The sequence below is a fragment of the Panthera uncia genome, chromosome E1 (genome assembly GCF_023721935.1).
Source record: "Panthera uncia isolate 11264 chromosome E1, Puncia_PCG_1.0, whole genome shotgun sequence".
Classification (NCBI taxonomy): domain Eukaryota; kingdom Metazoa; phylum Chordata; class Mammalia; order Carnivora; family Felidae; genus Panthera; species Panthera uncia.
This window is the reverse complement of record NC_064814.1, coordinates 57,147,172-57,173,142: the sequence shown is the minus strand read 5'-3', so window position 1 is coordinate 57,173,142 and position 25,971 is coordinate 57,147,172. Positions and strand designations below refer to the sequence as shown.

At 44.0% G+C, this 25,971-nt stretch overlaps 1 protein-coding gene across 4 annotated transcripts in view; it reads right to left on the bottom strand.

The window, feature by feature from the left end:
* RABEP1 (rabaptin, RAB GTPase binding effector protein 1) overlaps positions 1–25,971 on the bottom strand; it is a 102,546-nt gene that overhangs the window by 55,387 nt on the left and 21,188 nt on the right. For 3 of the 4 annotated variants that reach the window (XM_049637177.1, XM_049637180.1, XM_049637179.1), the window contains exon 2: positions 5,428–5,556. The exons of the other annotated variant lie outside the window; for it this stretch is intronic. In XM_049637177.1, coding sequence (XP_049493134.1) covers positions 5,428–5,556 — 129 coding nt within the window. The remainder of the gene's footprint in view (positions 1–5,427; positions 5,557–25,971) is intronic. 4 annotated transcript variants of the gene reach the window in all.

The following is a 25,971-nucleotide window of genomic DNA, read 5'->3' as shown; positions in this document are numbered from 1 at the left end:
AAGATCTGCCTTAACCTAGCTTTCAACTACTGAAAGAATCTCTGGCTAATTAGCATCAAAGCTTTATATAAATGATCACCACCTACAAAATCGTTCTGAACATGCTAGAAAATTTCATGGTCTCCTGGTGGTTAACGCAGGCTCTATTCCTACAATTTTCCTTCAAATCCAGAACGCTATGGCCTTTGGCGTGCTGCTTCACGTAACAGGCTCCACCTAACTGCCCAAGACCGAGGATTTTCGAAACACAAACTCTGCTGTGGTGCCAAGCTTTGTACTGAGGCTGGCTAAAGAAGAAAGCTAAATCGAATACTTTTTTTGAAAGCTAAATACATTTTCTTCAAGTTCAACAACAGACAAGCAACAAAGCTTTCAGAAATATCTACAACATTCGCAGTTGAAGTCGGCTGAGCCAAGAGCGGGCGCTAAGCAGGAGCAGGCAGGCAGGAGCGCAAAGGTAACAATCTCTCTCATTCGCATTCCTCACTGCCGTCCGGACTCCTGCCCAGCTGTTCTCCAAACAGGACGGCACGGCCACTGCAACACCAGGGCAGAAGCCGTTCCTATCCGTCAAACACGGAGGCTCGGACTTCCAGAGTTACAGTGCCTGGTTTGCTGAAAGAGAAAACAGACAGGCTGCTGAACACGTCGAACCCACGGCTCACGCCGCCACCGCCTGCGAGAATCGTTAAGAATGGCTTTGTGTGTCACAGCCGGCGCCACAGAACTGCCTGAATTCGATTCTGATTATGAAATAGGCAAACAGCCAAGACAGAAACTGAATCAACGTTTACGTTTTACACACTATGCGTTCTCCTTAGAAATGACACCAAAAACTCTCAGAAAGGTCACATTATTCCTTTTGAAATTTTGTAGAAAGTCACCCGTTCTCTGTGGCCCGCCGAGCTCACAGAGGACTCCAGACAGCACAGAGGGACGCCCCCACACAGCTTATGTATCAGGTGGAGATGTAGTTAAAGCGATGTTAACGCAGCAACTACGTTTTCTGATGGAATCCACATGACAAGCTGTCCAGAGCGGATTTAAAAACGGTAACTGATCACGTAGTTCAGGAATGAGAGGTTCTTGGTCATTTTCATGTCTTCGGAATTTTACAGAAAAGGCCACTTTATAACTGAAAAGAAAAAATAAGAAAGGAAAGGAAAACCCTAACGGCTTTATCTGGGGACAGAGAAAAACAGGAAATAAAACAAGCAAACGCGGGGCAAGATTAAGCTGAATTGACTGAATAAGCAGAGACTGAAGGAAAAAGGAGGGTCCGCCTGCGGGGCCGCGGAACGAGGGGCGGCCAGCCAGCCCGGCAGCGAGCTCTAACTGCTCACCAGAGGAAGCACTGCCGGGACGTCGTACCACACACGGAAGGCGCCACGCGTCACCTTGACGAGGACACACCGCTGCACAGGGTTGAAAGCGGTGCCTCGTCAACTCAAGGTTAGAACAAGTTTGAGGAGGGAGCGTTAACAAAGAGAAACACACTGAAGACCCAGACGTAACTTTTCTCAAGACACACAACATATACTCAAACAATGACGCTGCGCAAAATGTATCATCTACCCCAGTAGACTATACTTTCTTGAAGACGCAAACCCTATCTCAGGCGTCCCAAGCTCCACAGTGACGTGCAGAGTGCCACCAGGCCCAGACAGAACACCAGCCTTCCTAACTCCTCGTGAGCCTACGCAGGAACAGAATCAGAGAGAGGCCCGCCTACAAGTCACAAGAAAACGGAGCCCCATCCCACACTGTAGTCAGCAAGCCTTTCCAAGTCGGGGCTGGATCGGTGAGGCCTCCTACACAACGCTGGCTGTCCAACGTCTCTGACCACAGTTCACAACAAGGAACAGACTTCAGGGCGCCTGGGGGGCTCAGCCAGTTGAGCGCCTGACTCTTGATTTGGGCTCAGGTCATGATCTCTCATGGGATTGAACCCCACGTTGGGCTCCGTGCAGAGTGGCCTGACAGCAAGAAGCCTGCTTGGGATTCTCTCTCCGTCCCTCTCCCTGGCCCTCCCTCACTAGTGTGTGCTCTCTTTCAAAAATAAATAAAAACTTTTTTAAAAATTTATTTTATATCACTTTATACATAACACATATATGTCACTGAAACAAACTATTTCATGCAACTATACTTAACTGAAACTTACAAATATAATATACTGTTATTTTCCTATTTTCCATTTTATTCCTTTTTTTAAAAGTGGTGGTCACTGCCCGCTTAATTTTTTTTAATCCATCGAAGGGTTATATAACCCTAAAGTCTGAATAACACCACTCCAGGGCAGTGATCTTCAAAGTGGGGAACATGTACGCCTGGAGATACGCAAAGATTTTCCAAGGATTCACAGACACATGATGTCTTAAAGGAATCAACTTCTAGATCCTCACCTCGCATAAATACTCTTCCCCAAAGCACAGCGGTACTTAAGTACAGATTCTTCCCGTCCACCTCCCTTTTCTCGACACCCTTTCTCCTATGTAACAAAAGACGGGTTTCCTGAATGTTCTATGAGTCACTGCCCTGTTGTGTAAAAACTCCTCTGTCGTATCAAACCAGAGGGACAATTTAAAATACCAACATCACGGGGGCACCTGGGTGGCTCAGTGGGTTAAGCGCCCAACTTCAGCTCAGGTCATAATCTCACAGTTCATGGGTTCAGGCCCCGCGTCGGGCTCTGTGCTGACGGCTCAGAGCCTGGAACCTGCTTCGGATTCTGTGTCTCCCTCTCTCTCTCTCTCTGCCCCTCCCTCACCTGTGTTGTGTCTCTCTCAAAAAGGAATAAACATTAAAATAATAATAATAAAATATCAATGTCAGTAATGAAGTGAATGACTAATAACTGGGCAACAAATCTTCTGGCAGGTTAGGTGACTGCAGAGTCTGCTTTCAACAAAACGGAAGGAAGCCTAACTGAGTTGCCAGCCAACAGAGCAAGAGTATTTTTGAAGCTGAGCACTATGTGACTTGACATAGAATTCAGAGAATTAAGAGAATGGAGTAATATTCACTGCAAAATAGGGGTGCCTGGGTGGCTCAGTCGGTTAAGCATCTGACGCTCCATTTCAGCTCAGGTCATGATCTCAGTTTGTGGGTTCGATCCCTGCACTGGGCTCCGTGTTGACAACGTGGCACCTGCTTGGGATTCTGGCTCTCTCCCTCTCTCCCTCTCTCCCTCTCTCCCCATCACCTGCACTCTCTCTCTCTCAAAATAAGTTAACATATAATAATCATCACTGTAAAATAAAATTTATATTTCCATCTACTTATTTATGAGACTAAGGGCTCTCAGCACTCATATATATTTTTTTAAAAATGAAACTTACCCTTTTCTAGAAGTAAATATAATTCACCCAGAGGATAGGACTTAACTGGGAGGGAGACCCAATTACATCTCATAAGACCTACATTTCCAGGGGCGCCTGGGTAGCTCAGTTCGTGAAGCGTGCGGCTCTTGATACCAGTTCAGGTCATGGCCCCAGGGTTGTGGGATCAAGCCCCACGTCGGGCTCTGCACTAAGCGCGGAGCCTGCTTAAGACTCTCTCTGCCTCCTCCCCTCTGCCCCTCTCCCCCACTTTCTCATACTCTCTAAATAACCGTCTTCTTAAGGTAAAGACCTGCATCTCCAGTGCTTTTTACACTGTACTTTTTAAATGTGTAAAATATTTATGGAGCAGCTGCACACCTATTAATAACTGTAATGATGACTCAGTACAGAAGACATTTACATGCACATTTTTCTTTTTTTTTTTTATGTTTATTTATTATTGAGAGACAGAGAGACAGAGAGAGACAGAGCATGAGCAGGGAAGGAGCAGAGAGAGGGAGACACAGAATCCGAAGCAGGCTTCAGGCTCCGAGCTCTCAGCAGAGAGCCCGACGCGGGGCTCAAACTCACAAAATGAGATCACGACCTGAGCCAAAGTCGGTCGCCTAACCGACTGAGCCAGCCAGGTGCCCTACGTGTGTATTTTTCTTACAGTGAAGTCTGACCAAATGTTCTTTAAATGGCTTTCAAGCACCAAATATTACCAGCGGTTCTCAAAGTGTGGTCCCTGCACCAACAGCATCAGCATCACCTGGAAACGTACCAGAAGTGTGAATTCTAGGATCTCGCAAACCCAACGGATCAGAAGCTCTGGGGGTGGAGACCAGCAATCTATGTTTTAACAAACCTTGCAAGTAGAATTCCGATGCATACTCGAGTTGGTGTTCCAAAAAAATAAATAAATAACCACCACCACCACCACCACCACCACCACCACCAAACACACGACTTTTTAGAATAAAATTCTGAGGGAGATGTAAACATGAAAACCTAACACCAGGATGGAAAAAAATATAACATTTCTGCTAAAGAGCTTATTCAAAGTTTTTTTTTTTTAATGAATGGTGACAGATATTAAATCACTATGACTGATTCCACTGATACGTTTAAGAGCATGAAGTTTTCACTTAAATTCTTAGTGCTGACAATATGACAGAATCAACACCTTTTAAATTCCTGAATAAAAAACTTGAAACGTCAACTTAAAAGAACGGTGTGAGGGGTGTACATAAAGAACTATTTCGTGGAGTGAATACACTTAAAAACAGGACGATCACCAGCCCAGAGCAGCGGTTCCCAAACTGTGGTCCTTGGGCAGCAGTACCGGGGTCACCCGCAAGCTTGTCAGAAACGCAAATTCTCAGGCCCCACCCCAACATGCTGTGTTCTAACGAGCTCTCCAGGTGACTGCGATGCTGATGCTGTTAACGCGATCACGCTGTGGGAAGCGCCAGGCTGGACGGCTGTGGAAACCACAGGTCAGTGCCCCACGTGTACCCCTCTCCTTACCCTTCAGATCCAGTCCCCCTCGATATGCTCCCACGGATCTGCCTTGTACACTCTCCCTCCGTCCTCGCTCGAGTTCACGTTCTAGGAGTTAAAGATCCGTGTGACTCTGGCTCCTCGTTTACACCCGTCACCCAGGCACGACGTGTGCCTCACGGCGGATACTGTCCTTCCTGGTACGCAAGCGAACGTCTGTCGGAGAAACTCCAGGAGGCGTCAGGACGTGATGTGGCAGGGCTCTTCCCGCAACACCCACGAGCCTGCTCTGCTCTGCCTGGGGCTCCCGCTCAGGTACTAAGGGCACCCGGAGCCCCGTGTCCCAGGATGGCGCAGTCTGCCTGCCTTAAACATCATCACTAAGGTGGACAGACAAGGAAAAACCCGAAGGCCGCATTTTTCAACTTGTTTTATCAATTCCATTCTTAACCCTAGCCTCTAAATGGACTTTTATTGTATAATGTAAGTACAAATAAAATCAAGGCTTATTCAATGATAATATTAACATTGCACCACCAAGAAACTCGACATTTTAAGGCAGTCTTAGTATGGGGGGTTAGACAGAGACTTAGGAACTTACCCTCTTTAGCCAAATATAACTCTTTAAATTTTGCTCTCTTTTGATTAAATTCTTGCTCAAGCTGCTGCTGTGCACGTAAAAATTCTGCATTAATTTTTTCCAATTCTGCTACCCGTTGCTGAAGAGAAACTGGAAAAAAAAATACTAGTTAACAAGTAATAACTTTTATTTATAAATTAAATTACAAGAATAAGTATTCTAGCTTCACATTTCTATAATGAAACAGTCAAACTTCTTCTGAAGATCCAATATATTCTAGAAAATTCTAATTTTCACCTCTACTAGACTTAAAATACACTACAAATGAATCATATAAAGTGCAACAGCATATAAAAGGAGAATCACATAAGGCAAATTTCCCTAAAGAGAGCTTCTCAAGTTCCTTGGTATAACTGACAGAATGTCAGTCTACTTCTGGAGTTATTAAATACTGGATTACTTGGGCTATTTATCCCGCGAATAAATCCACTGCCAACCTTGCGGGCTCTGGTTCCTCTTGAGCGTTCTGAGCACAATGTAACGGGCTCTCTGATTAGGACAGTCACAGCAGCCTGAACTACTCTCCCAATTTCGGGATGATTCACTATCATTGTACTAAAATCACAATCGAAAACCCTTTCCCAGAGAAAGGATACAGAACCAGATGTTATGCATGAACTCTCAATTACAGGGAGCTCCTCCAGTTTCCAGATTAAAGCAGACCATGGTGTGGCAGGGGCTGGGACACACGTTCAGTTCAGGGGCTTATCTTCTGGCCGAGGCTGATTAAATAAATGCCCATCCCGAGCAAACCCAGACATTCTTCTGGTTCAAGCACCGGGTGGGCAATCCAGAAGCACAACCCCACCTCCTCCTCTGCCCCAACAGCAAGCCAGCCACAAAGCAATCACCCTAGTCCCTCCGGGGGACATCAACTGGTCCTAATGCCACCACTACCCAAACACCAAGGCCAGCAGAAGCCCCAGTTCTCCAGCACAAACCACTCCAGATAATGATGGTTTGCTCACAACGTTAACCGCGATCTGAAATGATCTCTGAAGGCCCTACCTTCCCCCAACCCAGTACTCAATGTAATGGAGAGCTACTTTCACAGAACACAGAAAAAGACTGGGAAAAAACGCACCAATGATTTTAGATAAATCCTAGAGGGACTAACAGATTGGGGCTGATTAAATTTCTTCCACGTGGTTCCCAAAGTTCTCTAGGACTCCTCTGATAATAAAGAATGAACTAAAACCATGTTCCTTCCCTCCACATCTTCAGACCAGCCTCACTACAAATCTGACAGTACGGACGAAATCCAGGTCTGAAAGGGGAAGTGACTGCTACTCTGAGTTCCACTGTTTGCGATTACATGTAAGGAGTCATTCCGAAGAGCCAGTATCTAGGGTCCTTAAGTCAAAGCAAAGAATGACATCTGGTCATTAGAAGATCTGATGACCTCTGGAGAAACAGAGGGATGGAGCATCCACTGGAGAGGGAAATAACGCAGTTATCTCGCACTTACTCTCTGAAATCATGAAGGAAACTTGTTCTCTGTGCTATTTACTTCTCTTGGTACTTTTACTGTCCAAATCCCAGTTGTTAAATAAACAAGTTCTCCACTTAAGACTGTAGTATTACTTGGAGCTACTGATGACTGTGTGAGGTCAGGAAGAGCGCTGGGGAGCTGGGGAACCCAGAGAGAAGGAAAAGCAATGTCCTCTGTCCTTCCTTTTTCCTAACAACTGCCCGATCCCTCCCCTACCTTCCCCCAGAACACGCACACAAATGGCCGTAACTTTCAACACTGCATCTAGGAACTGAAGCCGGTGAACCGATAAAAACTGAAATGCAGCCACCTTCGTGTGTCTCCACCACTCCCGGCCTGCCCCGGCCCCAAGTTCAGGCACAGTCCGTGCCCGTGGGCCTGGCCGCCGCTCTCCGGCTTCGGGGCGGTTTCAAGTCCAGGGATGTGACCCCTTGGAGGTCACACCCACTGCCTTATTAGCATTTGTTGTTTTAATTAAAACACTTCAAAGCCACCTCAAGTACTTCTAACATAAGGCACTTCTACAACAAAGAAAAAGGCCAGAACAACTTCTTCTTAAAACAAGACCACCTCTGCTGCTGTACCTGGGGAACCAGCTCGGCCTGCACAAGACAGCAGGAGGGTGCACGTGGGCACGTCCTCTTGCCCGAGCAGCCGACCACAGATTAAACGGAAATGAGCTCTCATCACACAAAAGATGACACAGTTCTCCTAACACAGTCACCAGCAAGTTTACAGTAACTAGCTAACAGCTCATGTTAAAAGGACTCAGCCCAGCATTTAGAAAGAAATTGATAAACATTAGCTGTAATTATTAAACTAGCGATACTTCTCTAACAAAGACAGAAAACAGGCAGAGCGATCAAGTAGCACGTGTGCAGCCACAAAAGACCAGAAGTCACTTCCAACCTCCTGATCCTGACTCAGTTCCCGTGCTTAGACGCCCAGCTCATGCCTGTCCCTGTGACCATGAATCTTCATGGCGTCATGAACAAAGCTCAGTAGAAACGCCAGACCTCAACAATATTAAGCCTTCTGTAACTTAGCGGCCAAGAGCTATTAGCGTATCGACCTTCTTTAACCACTCGACACATTCTGCACACTGTTACCTCGTTTGGGTGATAAGGAAAAGGGGGGCGCCCATTGGCTCCGTTGGTAGTTGTGTGACTCCTGATCTCGGGGTTGTGAGTTCAAGCCCCACGATGAGTGTAGACACTACCTACAAATAAAATCTTTAAAAAAAAAAAAAAAAAGGAAAAGGGGAAAACTATCTTCTGCAATGGCTACTTTTAACGCTTGACACCCAAAGGGGGAAAGTTGTCATTATCAATTACTCAAAATGTCTGAGATAGGCAACCATACAGAAAGGAAAAAGAAAAAAAGAATAATCTGGTAAATAAATGAAGAGAAGAGTCAGTACCTCTTAGATATATCTCCTTCCCCGATCTTGACATGAATGCAAGAACATGTAATGACCCAAAAATACTTTTAGGTCTTGAGCTGTGTCCCACACTCTTATGTTCCTCTAACGCTGTATTAAATTTGATAAGACACAACAACAGGAGAAGAAACCAGTATAAGTCAAATAGTACAACAGAATCTGTTTAAACATGTTCAAGATCCAAAGAGACACCTATTTCAAGGTAAAAAAAGACATACCTTCAGTAAAACAAAAGACCAAACACTTTCTGTAACTCAGAAATCTTAATTTGTGCATAAATGGGTAAAATGAAACTATTAAGTATGGTAGGAGTGTCCATCCCGTGGAATAATACCAAGCCAGAAAAATTATACTAAATAAGAACAAAATACAAAATTATACAACAAAACATGAGCTATGCAAAAATACACAGAAAAAAAACTGGAAAGAATATGCCAAATTACATTCAGAGGAGCTGCCTCTCTGAATCGAAGGGTAATTACAATTATAAATTACACTGATCACACTGATTTAAACTAAAAGGTAATGAAGTGACTCATCTTTTTTTTAAATTTTCATAATTATGACTTCATCTGACTGCTACATTCCAATCTCTCTGCTCAAAAAAAGGGCACATAATTTACTTCAGTGATCTTAAAATGTTTTAACACAATAAATAATCATTTTTTTAAAACTACATTTCTATTTTCCCAGGACAATTTGCTACAATAGACAAATTTCCTAAAAAGGCAAAACCTCTTGGTTTCGGTTTCAGAAGTGGCCTTCCAGCTAGCAAACTGCCTTCTCTTGCTGCTCTAAAAACTCACCATGTCCAACTTCTTTCAGGAATTACTAAAAACGACTATTCCCACACTACATCTACCCACGGAACTGTGCTTTGTTTAGGCTAATATTTCAGTAACAACCCCCCCTCCCCCGGAGGAAACGCGGAGCGGGTGGGGCCAACTGGGAATCTAGGCTTCCCCTCGGATAACTGCGCTGCGGTCAACAACCATTCCACAGTGTTGGAGCAAACGGACGTGGCCTGTGGAATCACTTCGTCCACATGACTGAATAATCGTAATTCTTCAGTACAAGAGAAAGTCGTCATTTCACTTCACACAATCCCACTTCATTTTATGTAATCTCCAAAACATCGGACTTTAGCAACTTTAAGTAAAAAACTGCATCCTTCTACCCTTGGCCATTTACTCACATAAACCAGTTCTGAAACAGAGTAACATCTGGCTAAGAAGTGTACACGGACCACCCTCCTAGTCCCTCCTTCCGTGAATCAGAGCGAAAAACCTTACTTTGTCTTACTTTTTTCTTTGTTGCAACTCTCAAAGCACTTGGGCGTCCAAATACTTCAGATAAAAGAACACTTTTAAGAAAGCCAATTGTTTCCTATGTAAAGGTTAGTGGGCATTTGTGTAAACTACCGAAGACATCATGAATCTGGGAAAGGTATTAACTCAAAGAACAAACTGGCACCAAATGTTCCTTCATTCAGAGGGAAAATGAGATCACGAAAAAGTATTAAGGAAGAGATTCTTCAACAAGAGAGAGTGGAATTAAAGAGAAGAAAGGATGGAAAGCCTGATGTGGGGGAGGAAAGACGGGGGTAGAGGTGGGAGGAATTAAGAAGACATAAGAATACACTGTCATTTTCAGCCTCCCTAAAGACAGTGATGATCGAAATTCATGAATAACCACCAGGCACCTGCAGTGTGGAATCTTCTGGGTCTCCTTTAGTTCTGGGTTACTGAGTAGGCACAATCAGAGGATCATAGTTCTGCAAGGATGTGAGATTACTCTAGTCCAGTATATTTCAGACTGAGCCTCAATCTATTAATGAGTTCTTGAATTTAGTGATTAGCAACCTCTTTAAAACTAATGCAATATAGGGGCGACTGGGTGACCCAGTCCATCAGGCATCCGGCTTCAGCTCAGGTCATGATCTCACGGCTTGTGAGTTTGAGCCCTACATCGGGCTCTGTGCTGACAGCTCGGAGCCTGGAGCCTGTTTCGGATTCTGTGTCTCCCTCTCCCACTCACACTCGGTCTCTCTCTCAAAAATAAACTAATAATAAAATAATTAAAATAACAAATAATAAACTAATAAAATAATAATAAAATAATAAAACTAATGAAAAATAACAAAATATCAGCAACACACTCAATATGGGTATATGTTGGGGCGCCTGGGTGGCTTGGTCAGTTAAGCGTCCGACTTCGGCTCAGGTCACGGTCTCGCGGTCCGTGAGTTCGAGCCCCGCATCGGGCTCTGTGCTGACGGCTCAGAGCCTGGAGCCTGCTTCAGATTCTGTGTCTCCCTCTCTCTGCCCCTCCCCTGTTCATGCTCTGTCTCTCTGTCTCAAAAATAAATAAACGTTAAAAAAAAAAATTTTTTTTTAAATATATGGGTATATGTGGTGTCATGAAATCCGTATCTCAGATCCTCACACATTTATACTGGGTCGTAACAGAAAATGAGATTCCTACTACAGAGAAAGGTCAAAATAGTCTGAAAACCACCACCTCCTAACTCATCCAGCACTCCACTCCTACAGTATCACAGACAGACAGTCATATGGCTTCCACATGAACATAAAACTAGTAACTCACTTCACTGCCTCATGGGGCAGACAGTTCCACTGTGCAGAGATATTAGATTACTAAACTCCCCTCTTCCCTTGGATAACTGGTCATCTGTTAGAAACACCTATTTTCAGGGGCGCCTGGGTGGCTCAGTCAGTTAAGCATCTGACTTCGGCCTAGGTCATGATCTCACGATTTGTGGGTTCAAGCCCCACATCGGGCTCTGTGCCAACAGCTCACGGCCTGGAGCCTGCTTCGGATTTTGTGTCTCCCTCTCTCTCTGCCCCTCGTCTGCTCATGCTCTGTCTCTCAAAAATAAACAAATGTTAAAAAAAAAAAAAAAAAAAAAGAACAGAAAAGAAAAGAAATACCTATTTTCAGGAGTGCCTAGGTGGCTCAATCGGTTGAGCGTCCAACTTTGGCTTAGGTCATGGTCTTGTGGTTCGTGGGTTCGAGCCCCACGTTGGGCTCTGTGCTGACGGCTCAGAGCCTGGAGCCTGCTTCCGTTTCGGGGTCTCCCTTTCCCTCTGCCCCTCCCCTGCCCATACTCTGTCTCTCAAAAAATAAAACGTCAAAAAAATGTAAATATATATATGTGGGTGGGTGTGTGTGTATATATATATATGTATATATTTTTTCTTTTTTTTTTTTTTTTTTAGGAATAACCCTAAATTGGCTTCCTCAGAGATCTTACTTAGCTCTACCCTACAGAATGAGGAACGGGTCTACTATTTGATATCTCACATCTGTCCTCTCCTTTCTTCGCCCGATGAAATACCTCCTGACCCTTTAATAATTTCTAAATTCTTCATGATCTCAGTTGCTCTCCCCACATATTATAGTCAAAATTCTGCATAAAATAGGACACTCTGATCCTAACACATTACCAACATAGAGTGTAGGAGAAATACTGTTATCTAGGAACTATTCCCTTAATAGTGTACCCCAAATTTGCCCTAGCTTTCTTTGACCACAACCCCATACTTCCATTCTTAGCCCATGAGATTAATGTAATTCAACACTGTCCTCAAGCCCTTTTTGTCTGAACTTCAAACACACCAAGGCCCCCTCCAACCTACACCTGGTACAGTTGAAGCCATGTGGCAGAGTTCTGTTTTTATTTTTGTTTTTTTTTTTTAATGTTTATTTATTTGGAGGGGGGGGGGGGGAGAGAGTGTGCGTGCGTGCGTGCTGGGGAGGGGAAGAGAGAGAGGGAGATAGGGGATCCCAGGCAGGCATCCCGCTGACAGCAGAGAGCCTAATGAGGGGCTCGAACTCAAGAACCTGAGCCAAAGTCGGACGCTTACCGGACTAAACCACCCAAGCGCCCATTTTTGTTTTTGTTCTTAAAACAAAGTTTTAAGTTAGAACCAAAGATACAGCCCATTAGCACATCACTTAAGATGCGGGTGTAGGTTGATACTGACATATTAAATCGCTCTATTAGTTACAAATTCATTCCAACTATCATTAGTATCAAATCACAATTCTTCATCTAATCCATGATTTTGTAACAGTGTAGCCAAACATATTATTCAAATTCAAAGATAAGGGGCACCTGGGTGGCTCAGTCAGTTGAGTGTCCTTAAGCATACAAACCTGGATTTTGGCTCAGGTCATGATCTCACAACCAATGTGAAATTGAGCATCCCTCACACCCTGGGCGTGGAATCTGCTTAAGATTCTCTCCCTCTACCCTCCCCCAGTGCACATATTCTCTGTCTAAAGACAATAAAAAAATAAATAATAAATAATAATAATAATAAAATAAAACTCAAATATAAGCTATGTACAACTTAGGAGTCAGAAAAGAAATTGTGCCTCAACCCAAAGCCAAGCTTTCATTATGCGAACCGGGGCAAAGGTTCAACCTTTCGAAGATTTCATTAAAATAAAAACGACACCCATTTTGAAGACTGCCACATGCTCTGAGGATTAGAAATACCATCATACAAAAGCAAGTTACACATAACAAGTATCAAATGATACTTATTGTTAACTTCAGAATTTAATAGTTTCAGGTTCAAAATTCTGCTAAAAAAAAAATAGAGATCTTCATTTGGCTCACTTGTTCTAGAGATTCTGCCTAGTGATAACTACAAAATCACTTTATTTCCCAAAATTCTCGTAAGCCACTTGTTCAATAATCTGGTTTTTTTAATGTTCCAGAAATTATATTCAAGCGAAGTTACCAATTAAGACAAGCATGTAAACAAAGCTTTGAGAAGAAGTAAAATATACAAAATAACTATGAACCAAAAAATGGGGATTTCCCTGACTGTTCGGCAGGCAAACAATAGAGCATAAACTATACTCCAGGCTCTATTCCTGCATCACTATAATAAGCCTACAAGGCTACCCTCCACCACGTACTCCCACTTGGCATAAACAATGTACAGCATGAAAAAAGTCTCAGTTGCCAAACAAGAATAACTTCAGAAATAAGCCAACTACACGGCTGAAATAAACTCTGAGCATTTATGAATACTAGTCAAGATACACAAAACCGTGCGAGCAACATCACGTGCATTTTACCAGGTAGCTTTTAAATCGCCTTCATTTCTAAAGGCCTGTAGTTCAGCTGCCATTACTGTCGAACGCTGGTGTTCAACAGCTGATACACGTATGCGTAGATAAAAATGGGCTGCTAATCTATTCAGTTTGTACAAACTGGTGTTATTCTATTTCCCAAGTGTTTCAAACACCATATGATGCCAAGCCAGATGGAAAAGCATGACTGCCACTGGACCGATCAACAGGTAGATCTTCTAACTTTGGATATTTAAATATTTTAGTTGCCACTTACAAGACAAAAAAGGCTACTCAAAATTTAACATCTGGCTTACTTAAGGAAATGGCCAAAGGAATTCAGTTTTCTGCCTGTAACTCTAGTGGTGTTCAGAAGCACAACTATACGAGGCCACTTCGGGACGTGGATTAGGACTCCTAAAAATTCACTACCAGTGGAGTTAGATTTAATCCTTATTTTGACACTGAATTTACCAAGTGCTGGTAAGGCTGCTGGTGGGAACGCCTAACAGTACAATCACTTCCGAAGAGTCTGGCTGTGTCTTATAAATGCACACTTACCGTACGCGCCACCAATCCTACAAACAAACACATATTTCCACACAAAGATTCGTGTAAGTGCTCACAGGAGCCTTACTTATAAAAGCCAAAAGTTGGAAACAACCAGTCAGTTAGGCATCTCTTAGTTTCAGCTCAGGTCATGATCTCACAGGTCGTGAGCTCAAGCCCCGAGTTGGGCTCTGTGCTGGCAGCGTGGAGCCTGCTTGGGATTCTCTCCCCACCACCGCCCCGCCCTGTCTCAAAAATAAATAAATGTTAAAAAAACAAAAAAAAACTGGGTTTAGCCTCCCCATGGTGGAAGAAGTGATGGGGCAAGTGTGGTGGCGGGAGGAGGCGCCCACCCACGCGCCCCTTGGTGGCTCCTCAGGGAGCTCTGTTTGTGGTGGCGGTGGACATACACAATGGGGCAGATTCTCAACGTGACAGAAAACGGAGCCTCTGCATAAGACCCCAAGCAGCCAACACATTAATTTTGGCCTGAGGAGACCAAGCAGAGGACCCAGTCAAGCCTGCCCAGACTTCCGACTTCTGGAATCGTGAGGGCTACTTCGATGACCAAATCGAAGCACAGCTGGCGGAGGGTCCAAAACGTCACTACGGGTGGGGAGATGCAGCAACCAGAGTCACAACAACGGAGAGCAGGAAACACGCTCCAAAAAACACCTCCGGAAGGGCCAGGCCCTGGACGGTGTAGGACCCCTCTGTGAAACAGCAGTGCCTGCGGGCAGGACACATAACAAGCTTTTACAACACAGAAGGGACAGAAAACTAGCCCAAATGATGAAACGGAAGAGTTCTCAAAAGAAATTCCAGGAAGAGGGGCGCCTGGGTGGCGCAGTCGGTTAAGCGTCCGACTTCAGCCAGGTCACGATCTCGCGGTCCGTGAGTTCGAGCCCCGCGTCAGGCTCTGGGCTGATGGCTCGGAGCCTGGAGCCTGTTACCGATTCTGTGTCTCCCTCTCTCTCTGCCCCTCCCCCGTTCATGCTCTGTCTCTCTCTGTCTCAAAAATAAATTAAAAACGTTGAAAAAAAAAAATTTAAAAAAAAAAAAAAAAGAAATTCCAGGAAGAAATGACAGCTAAAGAAATGATCAAAACAGATACGAACAATATATCTGATCAAGAATTTAGAATAACAGTCGTAAGATTAATCGCTGAGCTTGAAAAAAGCATAGAAGACAGCACAGAATCCATTGCTACAGAGATCAAGGAACTAAACAACAGTCATGATGAGTTAAAAAAATGCTATAAATGGGGTGCAAAATAAAACGGAGGCAGCCACAATGCAGACTGAAGAGGCAGAGGGGAGAATGGGTGAATGAGAAGATAAAATTATGGAAAAAGAGGAAGCTGAGAAAAAGATTAAAAAAATTCTGGATCATGAGGGGAGAGTTAGAGAACTAAGTGATTCAATGAAACGGAACAATATCCGTATCACAGGAGTTCCAGAAGAAGAAGAGAGAGAGAAAGGGGCAGAAGGTGTACTTGAACAAATCAGAGCTGAGAACTTCCTGATCTGGGGAAGGAAACAGACATTGAAATCCAGGAGGCACAGAGAACTCCCTTCAGACATAACTTGAATCGATCTGCACGACATATCACAGTGTAACTGGCAAAATACAAGGATAAAGAGAGAATTCTGAAAGCATCTAGGGATAAACGGACCTTAACATACAAAGGTAGACACATAAGGGTAGTAGCAGACCTATCTACTGAAACTTGGCAGGCCAGAAAGGAATGGCAGGAAATTCTCAATGTGATGAACAGGAAAAATATGCAGCCAAGAATCCTTTACCCAACAAGTCTGTCATTCAGAATAGAAGGAGAGAGAAAGGTTTTCCCAGACAAACAAAGTCTGAAGGAATTCATCACCACTAAACCAGCCCTACAAGAGAACCTAAGGGGGACTCTGTAAGTGGAATGTTGCAAAGACCACAAAGGACCAGAGACTTCACTACCAGGATGAAACCTACAGATATCACAATGACTCTAAACCCGTATCTTTCAATAATAACACTGAATGTAAATGGACTAAACACTCCAATCAAAAAAGATAGGGTACCTGAAAGGATTAAAAAAAAAAAAAAAAAAGACCCATCTATTTGCTATCTACAAGAGACCCATTTTAGACCTGAGGACACCTTCAGATTGAAAGTGAGGGGATGGAGGGGCGCCTGGGTGGCTCAGTCGGTTAAGCGTCCGACTACAGCTCAGGTCATGATCTCACAGTTTGTGAGTTCGAGCCCTGCATCAGGCTCTGCGCTGACAGCTGCTTGGAGCCTGAAGCCTGCTTCTGTGTCTCTCTCTCTGACCCTCCTCCTCTCCTTCCGTCCCTCTCTCAAAAATAAGTAAACATTAAAAAAAAAATTCAAAGTGAGGGGATAGAGAACCATGCTACTGGAAGTCAGAAGAAAGCTGGAGTAGCCATACTTATATCAGACAAACTAGATTTTAAACTGAAGTCTGTAACAAGAGATGAAGAAGGGCATTATATCATAATTACAGGGTCTATCCATCAGGAAGAGCTAACAACAATTATAAATGTTTATGCATCCAATTTGGCATCAGCCAAATATACAAAACAATCACAAACATAAGTAACCTTATTGATAAGAATACAGTAACAGCAGGTGACTTTAATGTTCCACTTACAACAATGGACAGATCACCTAGGCAGAAAATCAATAAAGAAACAATGGCCCTGAATGATACACCTGACCAGATGGACTTGACAGATATATTCAGAACTTTTCATCCAAAGCAGAATACACATTCTTCTCGAATACATGTGGAACATTCTCCAAGATATATCACATACTGGGTCACAAAACAGCCCTCAATAAATATAAAAGAACTGAGATCACACCATGCACATTTTCAGATCACAATGCTATGAAACTTGAAATCAACCACAGGAAAAAGTTTGGAAAACCTCCAAATGCATGGAGGTTAAAGAACATCCTACTAAAGAATGAATGGGTCAACCAGGTAATTAAAGAAGAAGTTAAAAAATATATGGAAGCAAATGAAAATGAAAACACGACAGTCCAAACTACTTGGGATGCAGCAAAGGCAGTCCTAACGGGAAAATACATTGCAATCCAGGCCTATCTCAAGAAATAAGAAAAATCCCAAATACAAAATCTAACAGCACACCTAAAGGAACTAGAAGCAGAACAGCAAAGAAACCCCAAGGCCAGCAGCAGAAGAGAAATAATAAAAATTAGAGCAGAAATAAACAATACAGAATAAAACAAAACAAAAACCAGTAGAACAGATTGATGAAACTAAGAGCTGTTTTTTTGAAAAAATAAACAAAACTGATAAACCCCTAGCCAGACTTCTCAAAAAGAAGAGAGGACCCAAATAGATCAAAACATGAATGAAATTGGACTTATCACAACCAACCCCTCAGAAATACAATTATCAGAAAATATGATAAAAAGTATATGCCAACAAACTAGACAATCTGAAAGAAATGGACAAATTCCTACACACCCACACACTACCAAAACTCAAACGGGAAGAAAGAAAAAATTTGAACAGACCCATAAGTAGTTAAAAATTGAATCAGTTATCAAAAATCTCCCAACAAATAAGAGTCCTGAGCCAGACGGCTTCCCAGGGGAATTCTACCAGACATTTAAAGCAGAGTTAATACCTATCCTTCTCAAGCTGTTCCAAAAAACAAAAATGGAAGAAAAGCTGCTGTACTCATTCTATGAAGCCAGCATTACCTTGATTCCAAACCGGATAGAGACCCCATAAAAAAGGAAAATTACAGGCCAATATCCCTGAGGAACATGGATGCAAAAATTCTCAACAAGATACTAGCAAACTAAATTCATCAGCATATAAAAAGAATTATTCACCATGATCAAGTGGGATTCATTACTGGGCTGCAGGGCTGGTTCAATATTCGCAAATCAATCAACGTGATACATCACATTAATAGAAGAAAGGATAAGAACCATACTTTCCTGTCAATAGATGCAGAAAAAGCACTTGACAAAATACAGCATCCTTTCTTAATAAAAACCCTCAGAAAGTCAGGATAGAAGGAACATACCTTAACATCATAAAAGCCGTATATGAAAAGCCCACAGCTAATAACATCCTCAATGGGGAAAACCTGAGAGCTTCGCCCCCCCCCCCCCCCCACAGAGATCAGGAACACGACAGGGATGTCCACTCTCACCACTGTTAACATAGTTTTGGAAGTCCTAGCATCAGCAGTCAGACAACAAAATGAAATAAAAGGCATCAAAATTGGCAAAGAAGAAGTCAAACTTTCACTTTTCGCAGACGACATGATACTCTACATGGAAAACCTGAAAGAGTCCATCAAAAAGCTGCTAGAACTGATACATGAATTCAGCAAAGTCACAGGATACAAAATTAATGTACAGAAATCGGTTGCATTTCTATATACCAATAATGAAGCAACAGAAAGAGAAATCAAGAAATTGATCCCATTTACAATTGCACCAGGAACCAGAAGATACCCAGGAATAAACTTAACCAAAGATGTAAAAGATCTGTATGCTGAAAACTACAGAAAACTTATGAAGGAAACTGAAAAAGACAAAGAAATGGAAAAACATTCCATACTTATGGATTGGAAGAGTAAATGTCATTAAAGCGTCAATATTACCTGGCACAAAAACGGACTTTCAGATCAATGGAACAGAATAGAGAACCCAGAAATGGACCCACAAACGTATGGCCAACTAATCTTTGACAAAGCAGGAAAGAATATCCAATGGAATAAAGACAATCTCTTCAGCAAGTGGTGCTGGGAAAACTGGACAGCGACATGCAGAAGAATGAACCTGGACCACTTTCTTACACCATACATGAAAATAAACTCAAAATGGATGAAGGACCTAAATGTAAGACAGGAAGCCATCAAAATCCTCGTGGACAAGGCAGGCAAAAACCTCTTTGGTCTTGGCGGCAGCAACTTCTTACTCAACACGTCTCCGGAGGCAAGGGAAACAAAAGCAAAAATGAACTACTGGGAGCTCATCAAAATAAAAAGCTTCTGCACAGCAAAGGAAACAATCAGCAAAACTAAAAGGCAACTGACAGAATGAGAGAAGATATTTGCAAATGACATATTAAAGGGTTAGTATCCAAAATCTATAAAGAACTTATCAAACGCAACACCCCAAAACAAATAATCCAGTGAAGAAATGGGCAAAAGACAGGAATAGACACTTCTCCAAAGAAGACATCCAGATGGCCAACCGACACAGGAAAAAATGCTCAGCATCACTCATCATCCAGGAAATGCAAATCAAAACCACAATGAGATACCACCTGACACCTGTCAAAATGGCTCACATTAACAACTCAGGCAACAACGGATGTTGGCGAGGATGCAGAGAAAGAGGATCTCTTTTGCACTGCTGGTGGGAATGCAAACTGGTGCAGCTCCTCTGGAAAACAGTATGGAGGTTCCTCAAAAACTTAAAAATAGATCTACCCTACGACCCAGCAGCTGCACTACTAGGCGTTTATCCAAGGGATACAGGTGTGCTGCTTCAAAGGGGCACATGCACCCCAATGTTTACAGCAGCCCTATCGACAATAGCCAAAGTATGGAAAGAGCCCAAATGTCCATCGACGGATGAATGGATAAAGAAGATGGGGTATGTATGTATGTATGTATACATATATGCATATATATATACATGTATACATATATGCACATATATATACATGTATACATATATACATGTATATACATGTATATACACGTGCATATATGTATATATACACACATATATACATATACATGTATATATACACATATATACATATACATGTATATATACACACATATATACATATATATACACACATATATATACATATATATACAATGGAGTATTACTCGGCAATCAAAAAGAAGGAAATCTTGCCATTTGCAACTACGTGGCTAGAACTAGAGGGTATTATGCTAAGCAAAATTAGTCAGAGAAAGACAAATACCATATGACTTCACTCATGAGGAGTTTAAGGCACAGAACAGATGAACATAAGGGAAGGAAAGCAAAAATAATATAAAAACAGGGAGGGGTACAAAACATAAGAGACTCTTAAATACAGAGAACAAACAGAGAGTTACTGGAGGGATTGTGGGAGGGGGGATGGGCTAAATGGGGAAGGGACACTAAGGAATCTTCTCCCGAAATCATTGTTGCACTATATGCTAACTAATTTGGATGTAAGTTAAAAGAATAAAATCTAGGGGCGCCTGGGTGGCGCAGTCGGTTAAGCGTCCGACTTCAGCCAGGTCACGATCTCGCGGTCCGTGAGTTCGAGCCCCGCGTCAGGCTCTGGGCTGATGGCTCGGAGCCTGGAGCCTGTTTCCGATTCTGTGCCTCCCTCTCTCTGCCCCTCCCCCGTTCATGCTCTGTCTCTCTCTGTCCCCAAAATAAATAAAAAACAAAAAAAAAAAAACAAAAAAAAAAAACAAAAAACGTTTAAAAAAAAAAAAAAAGAATAAAATCTAAAAAAAAAAAAAAAAAAAAATGTCAATACTACCAAAGTAATCTACACATTCAATGCAACCCCAATCAAAATTGTACTGGCATTCTTCTCAAAGCTAGAACAAACAATCCTAAAATTTGCATGGAACCACAAAAGACCCTGAATAGCCAAACTAATGTTGAAAAAGAAAACCAAAGGCATTACAATCCCAGACTTTAGTCTCTACTACAAAGCTGTAATCATCAAGACAGTATGGTATTGGCACAAAAACAGACACACAGACCAATGGAATAGAATAGAGAACCCAGAATTGGACCCACAAATGTATGGCCAACTGATTTTTGACAAAGCAGAAGAGTATCCGATGGAAAGAAGACAGTCTCTTTAGCAAATGGTGCTGGGAGAACTGGACAACAACATGCAGAAGAACAAAACTAGACCATTTTCTTACACCATACACAAAAACAAACTCAAAATGGATGAAAGACCTAAATGTGAGACAGGAAACCATCAAAACCCTACAGGAAACAACAGGCAAAAATCTCTTTGACCTTGGCCGCAGCAACTTCTTTCTCAACACGTCTCCAAAGGCAAGGGAATTAAAAGCAAAAATGAACTAACGGGACCTCATCAAGATAAAAAGCTTCTGAACTGCAAAGGAAACAATCAACAATATTAAAAGGCAACCAATGGAATGGGAAAAGATATTCGCAAATGACATACCAGATAAAGGGCTAGTATCCAAAATCTATAAAGAACTCACTAAACTCCACACCCGAAAAACAAATAATCCAGTGAAGAAATGGGCAGAAAACATGAATAGACGCTTTTCCAAAGAAGACTTCAAGATGGCCAACAGACACGTGAAACTATGCTCAACGTCAATCATCATCAGGGAAATACAAATCAAAGCCACACTGAGATACCACCTCACACGGGTCAGAGTGGCTAAAATTAACAACTCAGGAAACAACAGATGCTGGTGAGGATGTGGAGAAACGGGAACCCTCTTGCACTGTTGATGGGAATGCAAACTGGTGCAGCCGCTCTGGAAAACAGTGTGGAGGTTCCTCAGAAAATTAAAAATAGAGCTACCCTAAGACCCAGCAATAGCACTGCTAGGAATTTACTCAAAGGATACAGGAGTGCTGATGCACAGGGGCACTTGTACCCTAATGTTTATAGCAGCACTCTCAACAACAGCCAAATTATGGAAAGAGCCCAAGTGTCCACCAACCGATGAATGGGTAAGAAAATTGTGGTTTATATACACAATGGACTACTACTTGGCAATAAGAAAGAAGGAAATCATGCCATTTGCAGCAACGTGGATGGAACTGGAGGGTATTATGCTAAGTGAAATAAGTCAGAGAAAGACTGATATCATATGTTTTCACTCATACGTGGAACTTGAGAAACTTTAACAGAAGACCATGGGGGAAGGGAAGTGGAGAAAACAGTTACAAACAGAGAGGGAGGGAGGCAAACCATAAGAGACTCTTAAATACAGAGAACAAACTGAGGGTGGCTGGGGGTGGGTGGGAGGAAGGGGGAAATGGGTGATTGGCACTGAGGAGGGCATTTGTTGGGATGAGCACTGGGTGTTACATGTAAGTGATGAATCACGGCAACCTACCTCCAAAACCAAGAGCACATTGTACATGCTGTATGTTAGCCAATTTGGCAATAAATTATACTTAAAATAAATAAAATGGACATTGTCAGAAAAAATAAACATTGAAAAATAAAAGATTCCAATAGAAATAAAATGAAATTTAAAAACAAAAGTTGGAAATAGCCCACTATAAATGCACAAATAACGATGTACACGTACAACGAAATGCTGTTCCGCGACCAGAAGGAAAGACAACTGACACACACGACAGGAATCCATCTCGAGAACATCACGCCCAGGAGAGAGACCAAACAAAAAGTGTGATTCCACCTACATGAAATTCTAGGCAGGCACAACTGCAGTGACAGCAGGCAGACGGGCACGTGCCCACAAGTAGGGGCAGGAGCGGGTTCAAAAGGACAGGATGCAGCTTTTTAGGGGAAAATCTTCTAGAACGTGGTCATGGTGATGGTTACAGAAGTGCCGGTATTTGTGAAAACTCATGAAAATATACAGTTTGAATCACTATATTTCAGTGTATGCAGACATTATTTTAAAATCAACTTTAGGGGCACCTGGGTGGCTCAGTCGGTTGAGCGTCCGACCTCGGCTCAGGTCACGATCTCACGGTCCGTGGGTTCGAGCCCCGCGTCGGGCTCTGTGCCGACAGCTTGGAGCCTGGAGCCTGCTTCCGATTCTGTGTCTCCCTCTCTCTCTGCCCCAACCCCACTCGCACTCTGTCTCTCTGTCTGTCTCTGTCTCTCTCTCTCTCTCTCAAAAATAAACATTAAAAAAATTTTTTAATAAATAAAATAAAATCAACTTTACTGAGGTAGGACTTAAAAACTGCAAGAATAGGGGCGCCTGGGTGGCTCAGTCGGTTAGGCGTCCGACTTCGGCTCAGGTCACGATCTCGCGGTCCGTGGGTTCGAGCCCCGCGTCAGGCTCTGGGCTGACGGCTCAGAGCCTGAAGCCTGTTTCCGATTCTGTGTCTCCCTCTCTCTCTGCCCCTCCCCCGTTCATGCTCTGTCTCTCTCTGTCTCAAAAATAAATAAACGTTAAAAAAAAAATTAAAAAAAAAAAAAAACTGCAAGAATACATTAGTGCTTTGTAACAGAAGTGATTTCCTCACCAGGCCAACTTTATTGTCCTCACAGCACTTCCCACCATCCACGATCCTGAGGACGTAAATACCGGTCCTTACTGGAAGCGGCGAGAACACAGACGTTCGCCTCGCTGCTGCCTGGAACGGTGGCTGGCACGCAGAAGGTGTTTAAGAAACATTTACTAAACGAAGAAGGGCACAAGTGAGCAGCAGGGCGAAAACCCACCGAGGAAGAGGGACACAAGTCACGACTTTAAAAGACAGCGAGGATCTGGAGAAGCCGGGAGAGGAGAGTACTTGCCGGGAATAATCAGAGATGAAGGGAGTGCGGACGGCACACACGCATCCAAGAGCAAATGCCTCCGGTTTGCAGACAACAGGGACTCTCCCCACACAGCACAGAGCCCCCTCGAGCTCCTTCTCGGGCTGTGTCCCCACACAGATGGCCACCAGCCCCATGCGGCCACCGCACACCTGAAATGTGACTGTCTGAGCTGAACTAAGTATGTTAAGTGTGAAATGTATTTGGAAATTTCAAAGCTTTAGTACAAAACTATCTAAAATACCTCAATAATGTCTATAGTGATCACATGTAAAAGTTATAACATCTGGAATATGCGGGGGTAAATAAAATACATTGTTAAAATTAATCTCCACAGAAAGTTATACACAAACGTCCACAGCAGCATTATTTTAACAGCCAAACAAAGGAAACCCAATGCTCATCGACTGAAGAATGGATCAACAGAAGGTGGTACTCATAGCAAAGAAGATCATTCATCCGTGAAAAGGAACTCAGTCCCAACACGCTGGAAGATGGATGGCCCCCGAAAACGTCATGCTAACTGAATGACGCCAGGCACCAAAAGCTACATAGAGTCTGATTCTAAGTAATGCCCGAAAACAGGAAGACCCGTAGAGACTGAGAGAGGAGGTAAGTGGGTGCCAGGGTCTGCGGGAGGCAGGGTAGGGAGGGGAGTGGCTGCGGGTGGTCCAGGGGCTGTTTCTGAGGTGACAAGATTCTCCCAGAATTAGTGGTGATGGGCGCATGGCTCTGCAGAAATTCTAAAAACCAGAGAACGCTACGCTCTAAAACGGGTGAATACAATGGCACGTGAACGGAATCGATAAAGCTGTTGTTTTAAAAAATTAATGTCGCCTGTTTTTCCACTGGGAGGTTTGTTTGGTTTTGGTTTTTCACCCTTTTACCGTGGCTGCTAGAAAACCTCCATCTCTGTGGCCGGGACTGCCCCGCGGGGCTTGCTGGGCTCCCCGGCCATCCGGGCACCCGTCCTGACCTCTGCCTCTCTGACCCTCTCATTCTCCCAATCCGCCAGCCCACTCCAAGTGGCCCCGTCCTTCGCGGCCGACTGGGACCCCGAGGTCAGCGGTCCTGGAACCCTGGCGCTCTCACCCGGCACACTGCCGCTCGGCTGCAGTCTGCAGGCCGCTACTGCTCTCAGGAGAGGAAGTGGGGCCGCCCTGGAACATTCCTCGGCCAGGCAGCCGTTCCCTGGGGCCCACGACTGACGTCCCCACGGCCGCCCGCCATCCCATCTTTCCAACAGCCTCTCCGCCTCCAGAGACCGCGGCTCCCCTGAGGCCCGTCCTCCCCGGAAACCAGAAGCCCCTCGGAGGAGACGCGCTCGAACGCGACCCCAGACCCGAGCCGGGAGGAGGGAGGAAAGGAGGTTCTGCTCCGGTTCCCGCGAGGCCGTCAGCGGCTGGCCCGGGGGGGGGGGGGGGGGGGGGAGCCGGGGGCGGTGGAGGCGGAGGGGCGGTGGGGGGGGGGGAGGGGGGTGGCACCGTGGAAAGTGGGGCTCCGTGCGCTCGGCAGCAGCACAGAAAACAGCCGCCCGCCGGGCCAGTCCTGCGGCAGCTTCCTGCTGTCCCCCTCAAACTGGGCCCAGAGCATGACCGTCGAAGTGTGGCTTTGAGACCACAGGATCACCACTGCCTGGGAACTCGTTAAAAGCGCAAATCCGGGGCACCTGGGTGGCTCAGTCGGTTAAGCGTCCGACTTTGGCTCAGGTCATGATCTCACAGCTCGTGAGTTCGAGCCCTGTGTCAGGCTCTGTGCTGACAGCTTGGAGCCTGGAGCCTGCTTCGGATTCTGTGTCTCCCTTTCTCTCTCTGCCCCAACCCACTTGCATTCTGTCTCTGTCTCTCTCTCTCAAAAATAAACAAACATTAAAAAAATAATAATAATAATAATAAGGGCACAAATCCTCAGAGCCAGTCCCAGACCCTGGAATCAGAAATTCTGGGCATGGGGCCCTTAGATTCATGCTAAAGGCTGAGAACCAGTGGCCTGGGACTTACTTCTCCCGTCCTCCCGAGGACTCTGTCAACTACCTCCTATCTTCTCTGAGGTGCCCTGTGGCCTGAAAGCAAACAGTTGTGTTCGCAGCAGAGAACACGGAGAGGACACAGCACACCGCCGCTCCCACCACCATCTCGGAGAGGCTGCTCGTGGGGCGCTGGGCACGGATTTAAAAAATTAATCCACAAGGAAGGAACACTGGTTAAAAGATAGGAAGTGCCCTGGAAAAATCTGCTTATCATCAATCTGGTTGGTTTAGTTCCTAACACTACGTGGGGGCACGTATGGACTTTCTTCCAGAGAGTACATGTGAAGAGGTACCGAAGAGAGGAAGAGGTGGATGGGGGGGGGGGGGGGGGGGGC